The sequence below is a fragment of the Ascidiella aspersa genome, chromosome 1 (genome assembly GCF_963924565.1).
Source record: "Ascidiella aspersa chromosome 1, kaAscAspe10.2, whole genome shotgun sequence".
Taxonomy (NCBI): domain Eukaryota; kingdom Metazoa; phylum Chordata; class Ascidiacea; order Phlebobranchia; family Ascidiidae; genus Ascidiella; species Ascidiella aspersa.
In genome coordinates this window covers 20,345,681-20,359,386 of record NC_139447.1, presented here as the reverse complement: position 1 = coordinate 20,359,386, position 13,706 = coordinate 20,345,681, and the positions used below count along the sequence as shown (strand labels likewise).

General features: G+C 36.0%; 1 protein-coding gene across 1 annotated transcript in view; it reads right to left on the bottom strand.

Annotated features, from left to right (window-relative positions):
- LOC146168216 (small G protein signaling modulator 3 homolog) overlaps positions 1 to 13,706 on the bottom strand; it is a 50,096-nt gene that overhangs the window by 16,969 nt on the left and 19,421 nt on the right. Inside the window, exons 8-12 of the mRNA XM_083389296.1 lie at positions 11,577 to 11,722; positions 11,369 to 11,464; positions 9,362 to 9,475; positions 9,200 to 9,254; positions 8,936 to 9,069 (exon numbers count right to left, since the gene is read on the bottom strand). Coding sequence (XP_083245422.1) covers positions 8,936 to 9,069; positions 9,200 to 9,254; positions 9,362 to 9,475; positions 11,369 to 11,464; positions 11,577 to 11,722 — 545 coding nt within the window. The remainder of the gene's footprint in view (positions 1 to 8,935; positions 9,070 to 9,199; positions 9,255 to 9,361; positions 9,476 to 11,368; positions 11,465 to 11,576; positions 11,723 to 13,706) is intronic.

The following is a 13,706-nucleotide window of genomic DNA, read 5'->3' as shown; positions in this document are numbered from 1 at the left end:
TAAAATTTTCAGATTTTTATGTCATTTTCTTCTAGTGTAAATATATCATTGAAATTTCCTAAAGTGTTGTGCTGTTTGACCCCCCGGATAAACAGTTCAGGGCTAATGTTTAAAATTTTGTTACTTAGCATTGTATATGTCATGTATCCATCATCAATAAATATATCAGATTTTTTTCACATTTTTTCATCTCTGAAAAGTGCCGAAAACCAAAATTAACAAAAAATGACAGTTTTACCCCCCTAAAAACCACCCCTTAGAACCTAGGCAATTTTTTTTTTATATTAGAAACAACTTTGGGAGGGTATTTAACAGTTGTGAAAATTTCATGTTCCAACTATGTTTTTTTCCTTGTCAAAAGTGAGCCATAAAAAATTGACTGAAAAAAAAAAAAATAAATAAATAAATAATTCGGACACAATGTGTCCAAAAAACAACATGTGTCCAAAAAAAAATTTTTTTTTTCGGGCCACATAATAACAATATATGTCCCGAAATTAATTTTTCGGCTTATAATGTAATTATTTGGGATGATGCTGCCGACCAATATAGGCTGAATAGAAATAAGTAATTCTACAAAGGGTACAATTAAGTTGGTGTTCTTTTATTCCTATGGACTCCCTGTAGTCCTTAAAAATAAAAGTTACCCCAAAGTTTTACCAAGCTAGCTTTGCAAAACAGAGTTTTGGAAATACATTCCTGAAAAATATTGTATTAAACTTTGAGAAGCAAAGAAATAATGTAAAAAAGACGCTTTGGTCCCAAAATTCTAACTATTTTTTAGACAGTAAAATGTGCTTTTTTCGATGTAATAACGAGTAGACATTTGACAACAAATACACAAGTCTGAAGGAGCGTTTATTCACTATGTTCACTCAAAGAAAGTCACAGAGAGCGCAGCGTCTCCTTCAGATGCCCCCTTTAGGCGACAAAATGCCATCAGCACTAATGGACGAAATGCTGATTTTGTAAGCAAAAGCATGTTTTTTATTCGAAGAACTTTTTCTACAACTCAATGTATATACGCACAAGGCTTGCTGGACAGACTTTTACTGATTACCGTGCTATGGCTTGGACAGCCAACGTTTTATTGTGCGCTAGACGCCATGATGTCCAGAATGCTTTTTCTACCAGCGTTAAATCAAAACTGCCGCAAAACAAGTTAAAGAAGTCAAGGGATAGTGCCTGAGTTTTTATCACGAACGATTTGGAAATAAAGCCAAGAGTTGTCGACCACCCTGTTCTTGGGAAGCGGGAAACAAGGAAGCCGCAGGCTGCTGCAACGGTCGGTACAACAGGTAGCCTTTTCCACATGTTTGACCATACTTCAGGTTACAGTTTTCTTGTCGATACTGGCACTGAGGTCAGCGTTTTTCCTTCCACAGGACGCGAACGCCGATTGAACCCTTCCGGCAAAACTCTGATTGCTGCAAACGGAAGCGAAATACGTACATGAGGAATGCGCCAGATTACCTTGGATTTACCTTTGGGCAAGTTTCAATGGGTGTTTGTTCTTGCCGATGTCTTGAAACCTCTGTTGGGCGCTGATTTCTTGCGGGCACATGCGCTTTTGGTTGACATCAAATCCCGACGCCTAATCAACGCCTATACATTCTCTAGTAATTCTGTTGGCAAGATAGAGCAATCAGCACCACAGTTAAATGCCCTTGCGAGCAGTGCGTCAAAGTACATGCGTCTACTGGGCGAATTTCTAAACCTCAACCAGTGCCCTTTGCATTACAAGAACATTTGGCATAAGCCTATGAGGCAGGTATAGCAAAAGGTGTTTGGGAGAAATCTCAATTTAATGATTATGGGACTCCTGCGGTGCCTGTGTGGAAAAAGCGATTACCGGGACAGGAAAATCGACGTATTCGTGTTTGTGGGGATTACTCTGTTACTGTAAATCCGCAATTAGAAATCCATCGGCAACCAATTCCATTACCTGAAGATTTAATGTGACAACTTGGAGGTGGACATGGTTTTACAAAAATTGATTTGGCCGATGCCTATAACCAAATATTGCTTAGTCCACGAAGCCAAAAGACACTTGCCTTAAGTACGCATAAAGGGGTTTTACTTCAAAAGCGACTTCCTTTTGGAATAAGTTCTGCGCCTGGATATTTTCAAGAAATTATGGGGCAGCTAACCTCTGACTTAATAGGTGTAGCTGTTTATTAAGATGATATTTTGGTAAGTGGGTCAACTGCTGAAGAACACCTGCAAAACCTCCGCGCGCTTTTGTAGCGACTTCACGACAGAGGATTGAAATGCAAACAACAAAAGTGTGTGTTTGCACAACCCAGTGTTGAGTATCTTGGGCATACGTTGTCACAAGTAGGAATTAGTAAAGGACAAACGGTCAGTGCATTATTAAATATGCTTGCACCAAAAGACTTAGCTACTCTACGTTCTTTTCTTGGTTGTGTTCAGTTTTATAACAAGTTTTTGCCAAACTTAGCTACTGTGTCTGAACCTCTTTACAGGCTTACCCGTAAAGGAATTAAGTGGGAATGGGGTAAAAGCCAAGAGGCTGCTTTCAACAATTTGAAAGAAATGTTATGTGCAGATACTGTTCTGGCACATTTTGACCCTTCATTAAAAGTAGAGGTTTCTTGTGATGCATCGAACGTATGGATTGGTGCAGTTTTGTTCCACAGATTCCCAGATTGCAGCGAACGTCCCATCGTTACCGCATCTAAGACGCTGACAAAGACACAAAGGAACTACAGCCAAATCCCAAAATAGGCACTCTCCATTGTTTTTGGCCTACAAAAGTTTCACCAATTCCTCTATGGAAGGAAATTTATGCTCCTTACCACCCAGCAACAAACGGAGCAGCAGAACGGCTTGTACAAAGTTTCAAGCAGGCATTAAAGAAATCCGACTTGCAACCACGAGCGGCATTGCCAGAGTTCTTAATGCAATATAGGCGAACGCCACTGGCAAGTGGTTATTCACCCAGCGAATTGCTGACAGGACGTCTTATCCGTACCAGGATTGGTGTTCTTCTACCTTCTCCAGCACATGTGGCTCAGGGAAGGCAAACCAAGAGCAACAACAGAGACCGACGTCCCGGCTTTAATATGTTTAAAGTTGGAACCCAGTGTTACGCACTTTGTGTTGGGCCTAGGCATACACAGGAACCTAAATGGGTACCTGCTGTTGTTGTTAAGGTTTTTGGCGAAAGAAGTTTCAATGTCATGGTCATCCCCAGCAGTCCTACATGGAGACGGCATTTGGATCAACTTCAGCAAAGGTTTTCATCGGATACCGATGAAGTTCTTCGAGGTGCGTTGGAGCCCATGCGCGCTCCAAAGGGGTATTACCTTCGCAACCCCAAAGATACTCCCCAGTGTCAATAATATGTTTTACTCTTTTCAAACAGTAAAGGGGGAGGTGTTATGTATTATTATTTATCGTTGTTTACCACATACTTCTACGCTTCAGTAATTACGTGTTATCCGCCATTGATTCTTGTTTTGCATTCGTGGCGCTATCAAAAACGTACTCGCTTCAACTTGCTACTTGTTACACTGGTACTCGAAAGTAAAACGCACTCAGTTAATCTTTTGCGTTGACAAAAGTTTCATCACCATGGTTTGCCCGTCAACAACGACACCTAAGCGCCATTTCGGAATTTACCACTGATGTACGTCATGTAGCCGGTAAGAAAAATCGTGTGGCTGATACCTTATCTCATGGAGCGCTTAACATTGTTCATTTTCCTTTCAACATGGACTACCTTTCATTGTCCAAAGCCCAGCTTGACCCAGAGGTTCAAGCTTATCGTACAGCAGTAACCAACCTTCAGCTTAAAAACATTGAGGTGGGACGGTCAGGTACAAAAATCTCTGCGATACGTCTCAAGACTCACCACGCCAGATAGTACCGAAATTGTGGCAGCGTGAAGTGTTCGACATGAAACATGGTCTTTCCCACCCATCCATACGAACAACGATGAAGCTGAGGTCTTCGACGTTCGTATGGCATGGGCTTCTGAAACAAGTTGGTTCATGGGCTAAAGCAGGGCAGGCTGGCAGAATCTTGCCAGCCTTCTGGTGACAAACATTTTTGGCGAAAGGGTTTTTGGTCGCGCCTCTTCGGTTTTTGGTCGCGCCTCTAAACTTAAATGATGTGTTCGCCTGAGGAATGTATGAACCTTGCCATGTTTTGGCGATAAACAAGGCTATTAATAAGTAAATTAGACAACAAAACGTAGTGCCGAAGGCGCAAAATTTTTTGTGACATTATGTCATTAACAAGTACACAAGGGACAAGTGAAGGTACAACCTTGGGCCTGGGGGTGTACGTACGTCGTACATGTCGGCTTTTCTTGCTTTAAAAGTGTTACATAGATAGCTGTTTTCAGGCAAACTTGTGTGAAAACGTCCTGCTCAAAACCAGATTGAAAAGCACGAAAAAATATTCTTTGGATAAATTTCCAATTTATATTGCTCGAAATAATGATATTTAGAATAAAATTTAATAGAAATTGTCACAGTCACAGCGCAACATGCCCCATAGTATGCATATTACCTTTGGGATAGATTTGTTGAAAACAAAGACACATAAACCTACCAAAACCAGGGTAAAGTTCGCGCGAAGCGCGAAAATTTTTTGCATTTGCGTAATTAAACAACCAAAAATATACTTTAGGCCTTAGGTGGAGAAGCATAGCCTGGTAAATCCTTAATATGCCGATGCGAATGTTATACCTGTACATTTAACAGGAATGGGGGAATTCAACTCAATATAGAAGTACTTGCCACTTCAAAGTAAAACTGCCAACATGTAACAATTGTATGATCAAAAGTGTGTACTTCTAAAAATAATAAACAGTATATATGCCTTACGCTGGCTTTTTCTCACTAAACAACACACTACCGTAACTTTTTTTAAAATAACACAACAAAATTAATTTCTGCCAATTGTAAATCAGATGTGATTAAATATGTGTGGAAACAACCACAAGGTATTTTGTAAATTTGATGTTAGAAAAAAAAAAATAAAAAGTTTTCGAAAAAATAATTTTTTTTTTTTTTTTTTTTTTTTTTGCACCAATTTCTTCGGTTTTCTGGCTAATTCTTCGGCCGACATAGTCGCAAAGTCGCAGCATTCTGAAGCAGGGATGTCCAACCTTTTAGCAGAATGGGCCCCATTGACACTTTTTCGATAGACGGAAAAACCTATTAAATTAAATGGGTGACGACAACTTAACTTATAAACACCCGCTCTTTAAGAGTGAACTCGTGCGTAAATATGCAAATAAATATCGGTCTTATCGCGCGTAAAATTAAGGTTACATGCCGTATCATGTCATGGTACGACACCTTTGGGCAAATATATTTCCTTAAAAAGGTCCGAAAAACACACATTTAGAAAAAAAAAACAATCTTGGTTAGCACTAATGGTGCACAAAAGTGTTTGACAGAAATACGACAGAAGACTCCATTATACCGGTAGTCTTAAAAAATATAAGATTAGGCCTACATCAAATACTGCGAGTTCTACACGTTTTGATGATAGTGAAAACATTGTTTTAAATAAAGGCTACTGAAAGTGAAAATTAGTGGTGGGTCGCACATAAACATCAGGCGGGCCGCGGGTTAGACATCCCTGGGCTAAAGAATGTGTTCATTGTCAACGTTCGAAGTCGGGACGTTTGTGTTATGTTATTGTCTGTAAGTAACTTTTGTTTCAAGTATTATAAGCGTCGGTGTGGTGTTATACAACTTTCTAATATAATACACTTGGTTGATTGGGCTAATTGTGTGGTCTGTAGTATAAACTCTTAGTATCAAGGTTATTTAATGCCCGGATTTTACGGACTCATGCGGTTGCGTCCTGCCGGACAACTGTTAAGGTTTAGGCGCTAGGCTTTAATACACAAGTGCGCGGTAGGGCGTAACACGGCCATCAAGAGCTAAAAGGTTGGGCACCCCTTCTCTAAAGAATATTTATCATTACTTTTTAAATAACAGAAGCTTGACGGCATGATTGAAAAAAAAAATTGATTTTATTTAATACATCCCCATTATGAATAAAAATTGGCTATTGGCCAGTTAGCAAGTAATATTTTCGCTTTTTTTCAGTATGGAAGTGTTTCAACCAATCAGGAAAAAATGACATAGGCACTTTAGTTATGAGCGTAACGATACCGACTTCAACTTGGTATTTGTTTGTATATTTAACTTTAGTTGAAACTTAATTTTATTAAACTAATTATGATGATAAACATAGAAAGTTAGCAACAGAGTGGTGGTAGAGCTTCTATTTTTGTTGAACGTAATGACAAGCTATTCTGTCTTACATGTCCGGCAGGCGCGTAGAGTGGCCATTTTAAAGTGGGGTGTCACTTGATCAGCAACCAAATCACCTAGGGTGTAGGTGTGAACACCCCTAGCAGGTACGGCGAAGCCAAAAAAATTTTACTTTTTGTGTATTCCATACTCTGAAAACAGCGATTATTAGGAGCCAAAGAATGTTTAAAATTGTCTGTTGACGCTAGAAAAATGCAACCTTGTTGACAGATTTAAATCACATAATTTCAATTAAAGTTGACCTTTAAGTAACCCTGTAGCGCCCAAATGTTATATGAGGGAGAGTTACTTTTGCAAGTTAAGGCAGTTAAGAAAATTGTGAACTCTACACCTGGCATTACACATTAGTCGCTCGCACAATAACACTTGGTTGACATTAGGCGAAGGTTATCGCCAGACGCAAAGAATTGATCACCTGAAAAAATAAGCGTTGCACTTTAAGGCTACATTTAAAGAAAGCACTATAAATATGTCACCGCAGCGACTATCTAAACTTGTCACTCGCGTATGTACTATTAGGTGCAACCATGGCGGTAAAACTTTAAAGTATATCGGTTCCAATTACCCTCAATATTCTACTTTGAACAATCCTAGTTGTCAGAAAAGTTAAGGTTGCTTATGAACAAATTTGTAGATACTTGTAGTTCAATTTTGACGACCTTTTTGAGATGGAGAACAATAAAAAAGTTCCACTAGAGCGCGACCCGGAGCGAAGAGCGCTTGACAGCGTAACACTAATGAGCGTACACCCGGGATATTAACTACTCTGTGGATGATATTAGACAGGAGTTCATATCAAAAAAATGAAAAAGGATAAATTAATTTTGCTTAAAATGCACATTGCTGTAGCTTACACCCTGTTTTCTCTACATCGTTGAGAAGTCTGTTCGTTTGAGGTATAAAATATCTTTTCATTATTAGGCCTGTTTGAGAGTACTTGAGTCGGTGACAGGCGAACTGAAACAACGATAACAAGAAGGGGGGTATCTACTCCTAGACACCCGCCCCCCCAAGGTACACCCCTGATGTCAGGTATCAGTAACTGCAGTTTAAAGCTTCAAATCTTCAGCGTCACTTCAGTCCTTCCATTCTTACATCAACCGGGAATACACAAAGGGGACTGAACTTCCCTAGTGTTAAATCTGTAAAGGGACTTGTGGGGCTTTGTACAGCTCACCAAACATTCCATAGTTTTGGAACTTTTACTATAATTGTCCACGGAGCACAACTTTTAGATGTGGAAAACAGTTTTTGGTAGAGAAGAATAAAAAACCTTTGGAGCTATCAGACCCAGAGTGGATTGAATTTCATCCTTTTTACTCTACATTCTGAATCACTTGGATAAAAAAACTTTAAACTTCTACCTGACATAGTCTATAAGCATATTCTAATACCACAGAATTAGTGTACATTTGGCACAATTATTTTTTCCTTTACAACAGCTTTGATTTAGCTGACTTGCAAAAAAGTGCAGGCTCATAATTTAGCGTACTGATAAAACTTAATAACTGGCTACTTAGACAATATTGTGTATATACTAAAATCTCACACATATTTTGCGTTCTTGGATTAGGCTCCCAACTAGGGATGTTCAAAGTAGAATATCGAATCGTTGGATTCGAATCCAATTCTGTCGTTTATTTCGGGTAATTGGAACCAATATAATTTAATGTTTTACCGCCGATTGTTGCGCCTAATTGTACAAACGCATGCAGTAAGTTGGCATGTCGCTGCGGCGACCAATTTATAGTGCTTGCTTTAAATGTAACCTGGCAGTGCAGTGTAAGCCTTTTTTCGCGCGACCAATTACTTCGCGTCTGGCTATAACGTTCGTCTAATAATTAAGTGTCAATCAGGCGTTATGGGGCGAGCGACTAGCGTGTAATGTCAGGAGCGGAGTTCGCAATTTCCCTAAATGCGCTAAGTTGCAAAAGTAACACTTGCTGGCCATCGAGAAAATGCGCTATAGGCTATAGGGTTACTTAAGGTCAACTTTAGGCCAATATTCAGCGAGGTTATGCAGTTATGCACAGTGTAAATTGTCAAGTATTTGTTATGTCAATAGTAACTTTGTATTATTTGCAGTACATTATTTGACTGCATAACAGATTAGTCAAAAAAGAAGCACTAAGACCCAACAATGCTTTTAAAAACAGGACCAAATTGCTAAAGAGTTCTGTGTGCAGTGTTGCATTGTACTCACTATTAAATGCAATGTATGTGGTACCTATCTTTGATAGTGCACAATAAACTTGTAACATATAAATAGGAAGAATTGCCAGTATTACAAGCTCTACACCAACTCTATCAGCAGAAAATTTTAACGTTACAAAAGATAACTAATATCAATATAATGGACTAAATACACACTATCACTAATCATATTTTTCGGGCTTTAAAGCATGACACTTTTAAGCATTTAGCGAATCCAGGATTTTTGGGTGGGTAATCCAGTTGTTAAAAAATCACAGCGTTTAATTTTAATTATCTCTTAACAACAAACAAAATTAGTAACATTCCCATTGCTAGGTGTTTTTACTCAGAGCAACGCCTCAAACCAACCACCTACCTTTAAAAAGTATTACATATTACACATTTTAACAATAACTCACCAGTCCAGAATAGTCTTCAACTTGACAAAAATGACGAACTATGTTTGATATAGCTTGTTTCAAATTGGAAACCAGTTCTGTTTGTTTTATGTTTTTAGCTTTTAAGTTTTCAAACTCTTCAACAATTCCGGCCCCTATTATAGAAGATTTTTTTTACAAAATGTAAAATAAATTGCCAACTTTGAAAAACCATTTTTGTTTTAATAAATATAAACAAAAAATATTTTATATAAAATAGTGAGTAGTACAGATGTTTTAACCAACCAGTAAACAGTTTTCCAATAAAAGACCTTCGGCGTACAACTGGTTTTCTTGTTGTCTAAAAGACAAAAATAAATCCAATAAATGGTTAAAGTAACACACCAAAATTTAACGATGTCTTCATTATCAGGGCACTTTATATTTAAGAAAAATAAATACATATACCTGGGTTTCAGCTACAACGTTTTTGCCATGTTTTGCTATTAGATAAGCTTGGTGTTTTTCTCTATGTGTATTAAGAACAACAGAAGACAGAGATCCTGCAATTTTAGTTGATGTCTAAACAAACAAACAAAGATTAACTTATAAAAGTTCAAACTAACTGTTTTTTTTTCTTGTTTAATAATTTTATAATGAATGGCTAATAAAAAATTTTTCACCTTACAAAAAAATGCTGGGGGAGTATGCTGGTGCAATAATCTGCCATAAAACCGAAGAAATTGATGCAAACAAAAAATTTTATTGTTTTTTTTAAAGATCCATTTCACAAAAAACCTTGTTGTTTTCGCACGTATTCAATAGAATACATTTTTAAGCAAGAAGGAACACTCTGCACTACAGTTGTAAGTAATTAATTTTGTTGTGCCATTCTGAACAAAATAACTTAGATTGTTTAATTATATAGCAGTTTTACCTTGAGTGGCAACGCTTAAATACTCCTATATTGATTTAAAAAAGCAATTACATAAGTTGTAATTCCAGTTAAATAGACAAGTATATCATTCGCATGGGTGGATCCAGGGGGTATTAGGCCATGCTTCTCCACTTAAATAAACTATATTTTTGTCCGCTCTTAATTAAATAACAATAAATACATTATTTCTTTAACTATTTTGGGTTTTGCTTTATAACTGTTTTTGTGTTGCACAATTCTAATCAATACAAAAGCACAATGCATACTATGTCATGTAGAACCTTGGCAAACAATTTCCATTATTTTGGGTTATAAATGACTTTATTTCCAGCAATATGCAAATCTCTGTTATGTGCCTAAAAAGTCTGACAATGCTACATAGTTGGCCTTTAAACAGGAAACTTACTCTAGTACCATGTTAAATTTCTATTTACATATGGTGAACAGCAACATAGTGGCAGTGCAATCTATGGGCGATTTATCTTTGAGGCCATTTGCGTTAGTCTCTTTATTAAACATTACTGACAAAAATCACATGGTGAAACTTCCAGAGTGAAAGAACCCTTTTTGCATCAGCATTTTCTATTTGTGGCCTATGTCATGTGACTGATGAAACACACCAATTGATAAATTGACGGATACACTGGCCGTAAAGCTCAAATAAGCTAAAAGTGCTAAAATTGTTGCTTTATTTAAGCTTCCTACAAACATAAAAGTGCCCAAATTAGTATTTTTCAGTTCCTTTTCATTGAAATAATGCCTAAATTGAACATAAAGAATAGTCATTTTCAATATACCGAAAGCCATTGCAGACTCTTCCGAGTTCGAACCTCACTGCAGGCTAGTTGTTTTTCTAGTCTGCCCTGCTTGCATCATTGATCGACAGATTCGGTGAAGAGTCTGCAATGGCTTTCGGTATACTAATGATTAGGGTGATTATTTTTTGACTTGTCAAAATTTTGTCAAAATTTACGCGTTAGGTCAAAATTTTGTCAAAATTTACGCGTTAGTTAAGTCAAAATCGAATAAAAATGCACATAAATCGTCCAAAAAATAAAAAAATAACTATAGCCAGCTTTTTGAAATTGGTCGTTCAGTTGTCTGGAAATTTATCGTTCAATTTTACCAAAAAAAATTAGTTTTAATTTATGTTCAAGGTCTTTTTAACCGTATTATATCTTTTAGAGCAATATACGGTATAAAAAATGCATGATTAAAGGTGCCTAGGTTATTTAAATCAATGTATTTCTAACAGGTCAAATATTTGTCAAAATAAATTAGTTTTAGGTCAAAATTTGTCAAAATTTCAATTTTTCAGGTCAAATTTTTATTTTTTAGGTCAAAAAATAATCGCCCTACTAATGATATGTAAGCCGTAATCGTTGGTCAAAAAGAAGCTTCAGAAGGGCTAGATTTCAATTGTAAACACACATATGTGTTCATGTTTCATTGGATAGTCATTTTCAAGGTTCAATTACCTTTTATTATACCCAGATTAGGCACAGGGTGAGCATACATACATAAAAACAATATCTTACTTCAAAAAGGCAGTCAACATCATCAACTTTGTTAGGCACATTTGATAGTGCATTGAAGATCTCTGCAGAATTGCTTAATAGCAGCAAATTATTTTCCTATAAAAGTAAGAAAAAATGTTATGAAATTAGTTTGTTCACTTATAAACATTTAACAGTGAAATTTTGAGCACATTCTTCAAATGTAAGAAAATTAAAAAAACAAGTTTACCTGTAATTTTAGCAAGGCGATTGCAATCCTAAATAGAACTATAGAACCATCGAGAAAGAAATAATCCCATATTCTCAAAAGTATTTTTGTATGAACAACCCCAGAAAACATTGTGATAAACCAATGAAGACTGATCAATGAGATTTCTAAACATAGAATACACTGACCAACACAAATATTTGTGCATAACTCCAAAATCACACTCACATTATGCAATATCAATTATAATTTTAGAGACCAACTTATATCTTTACAAAGAAATATTTAGGTAATCCTAAACCAAAATACATGTTGAAAGGCATTTAACATGTGTGCATTGGCTAGTACACATTTATCTCTTTAGTTGCAAATCAAAGTTATTTTTAATTACAAATGTTCTTATGAAATTATAAAAAAAAACGACAAAACTTGCACTTTTCTCATTGGCGAACGAATCAAGCAGAAATAAAATAAAGCATAGATACTGCACTGAATGGCTGCATGCTTCCCTTTAAATATATTAGACATTTGGCCCTTGCTTTTTGTTTTTGCACTTGATATTGATACAATAGATTTGTAAGTGGTGAAGCTAAAACAAAAGCTGAAAATTTGGAATAATAATGGTGTAGCAAACCGCAAGATGTTTTATAGACAGTTAGTTTTGTTCAGTAAATGCAACAGGTATAAATAAACAATAGAAGGTCATAGACTTAACAAATTTAGAATCGGCAAGAAGGCCAGAAGAGAAAATTAATTATTGAATGAAATATTACCGATGATGATATTTCTTAGGGGGAACTAAAATACTTGGTTAGGGATTTAAACCTTTTTAAAAATCAATGAAAGAAATGTTTTACGAAAAAACAACTATATATCTTCATCTTCTGTAGGATGTTTAAACTGATTTCATAAGTTATTTTAATAAAGAGCCTGAAAATTTTGGTGCCTATTTTTAACAGCACAGAATACAGTTTGAAATTTATTCTTCACCACAGCAGCAATGCAAGCCGCGTTCATCTAGCAAAATAGTATTTTACAGGGAGATTCATAATTATTCAGGGGGTTTGAGCACCCAAAGTTTCTGCTAGAGGTGGCTCGGGGGGTCCATTCCTCTTAGTCATTTTACAAGACTCCACAAAAATATGACAAAATTAAACTTGTTATACAAAAGATATCCTATTAGCACCACAAATGAATCATATGTGTTCGAAATATAGATTATGCTTACAAGTTTTTTTGTTTGCTTGTGGCAAAGCAAACACAGTATAGGACAAAAGAAAAATTGGCCTTTGAAAGAAGACATAATACCTGGGCACAAAATATTTAATAACCATCGAACAAATATAAAGCTTTTATATAAAGGAATTTTTTTAGTTTATACTGCCAATTGGGTATTGTTATATTTTATGCATGGTGGATGTGCTTTAGGTATTTTATAATTTTTTTACCCCGCAGCAAAAACAATAGACCCGATAGAGAAAAACTAATTGCATTTTTGATATAAGCACCCCAAAATTACCTAAACATAGCTTGCAGCGTTGTTGTACAACAAAAAATGTATTTGTTAGCCAGTGTTAGTTTATCATAATATGTATTTCAATGCCTTCTTTAATTTACCACATGTTAATGAAAACAATTTTCATAGAAAATTTTAAATAAAATAAAGAAGTTGAACATAGTAATAATAACATTTTATTTCGAAATAGGCTGGTAAAGCCAGTAAGTAAACATTTTTGTCAAAAGATTTTACAATTCTTATTTGGCAGTCTGCTTGTGACAATTTTAGCAATGTACTCAAGAAGATTGTATAACTACTACTTAATTATAAAAATCAACCAAACCGCTAACAAGCCTGGTGATAAAAGATTTCGCTAACAGCTAGTTCAGGGATGATCCTGCCTGCTATTGAAAGTGATGCCTGCAACCAGTATGGTAGAATGCTGCAGACTTGGCGACTATGTCGGTCGGAGGATGAGCCAGAAAACTAAAGAAATTGTGCAAATAAAAAAACTTTTGCCTTTTTTTTTTTAATTTGTTTTTGAAAGATTGATTTCACTCAAAAAAACTTGTTGTTTCTACACATACTTAACCACATATATTTTTTAAATGCAGAATATGTAGAAACACTACGCATTACAGTTTGGCAGGAAT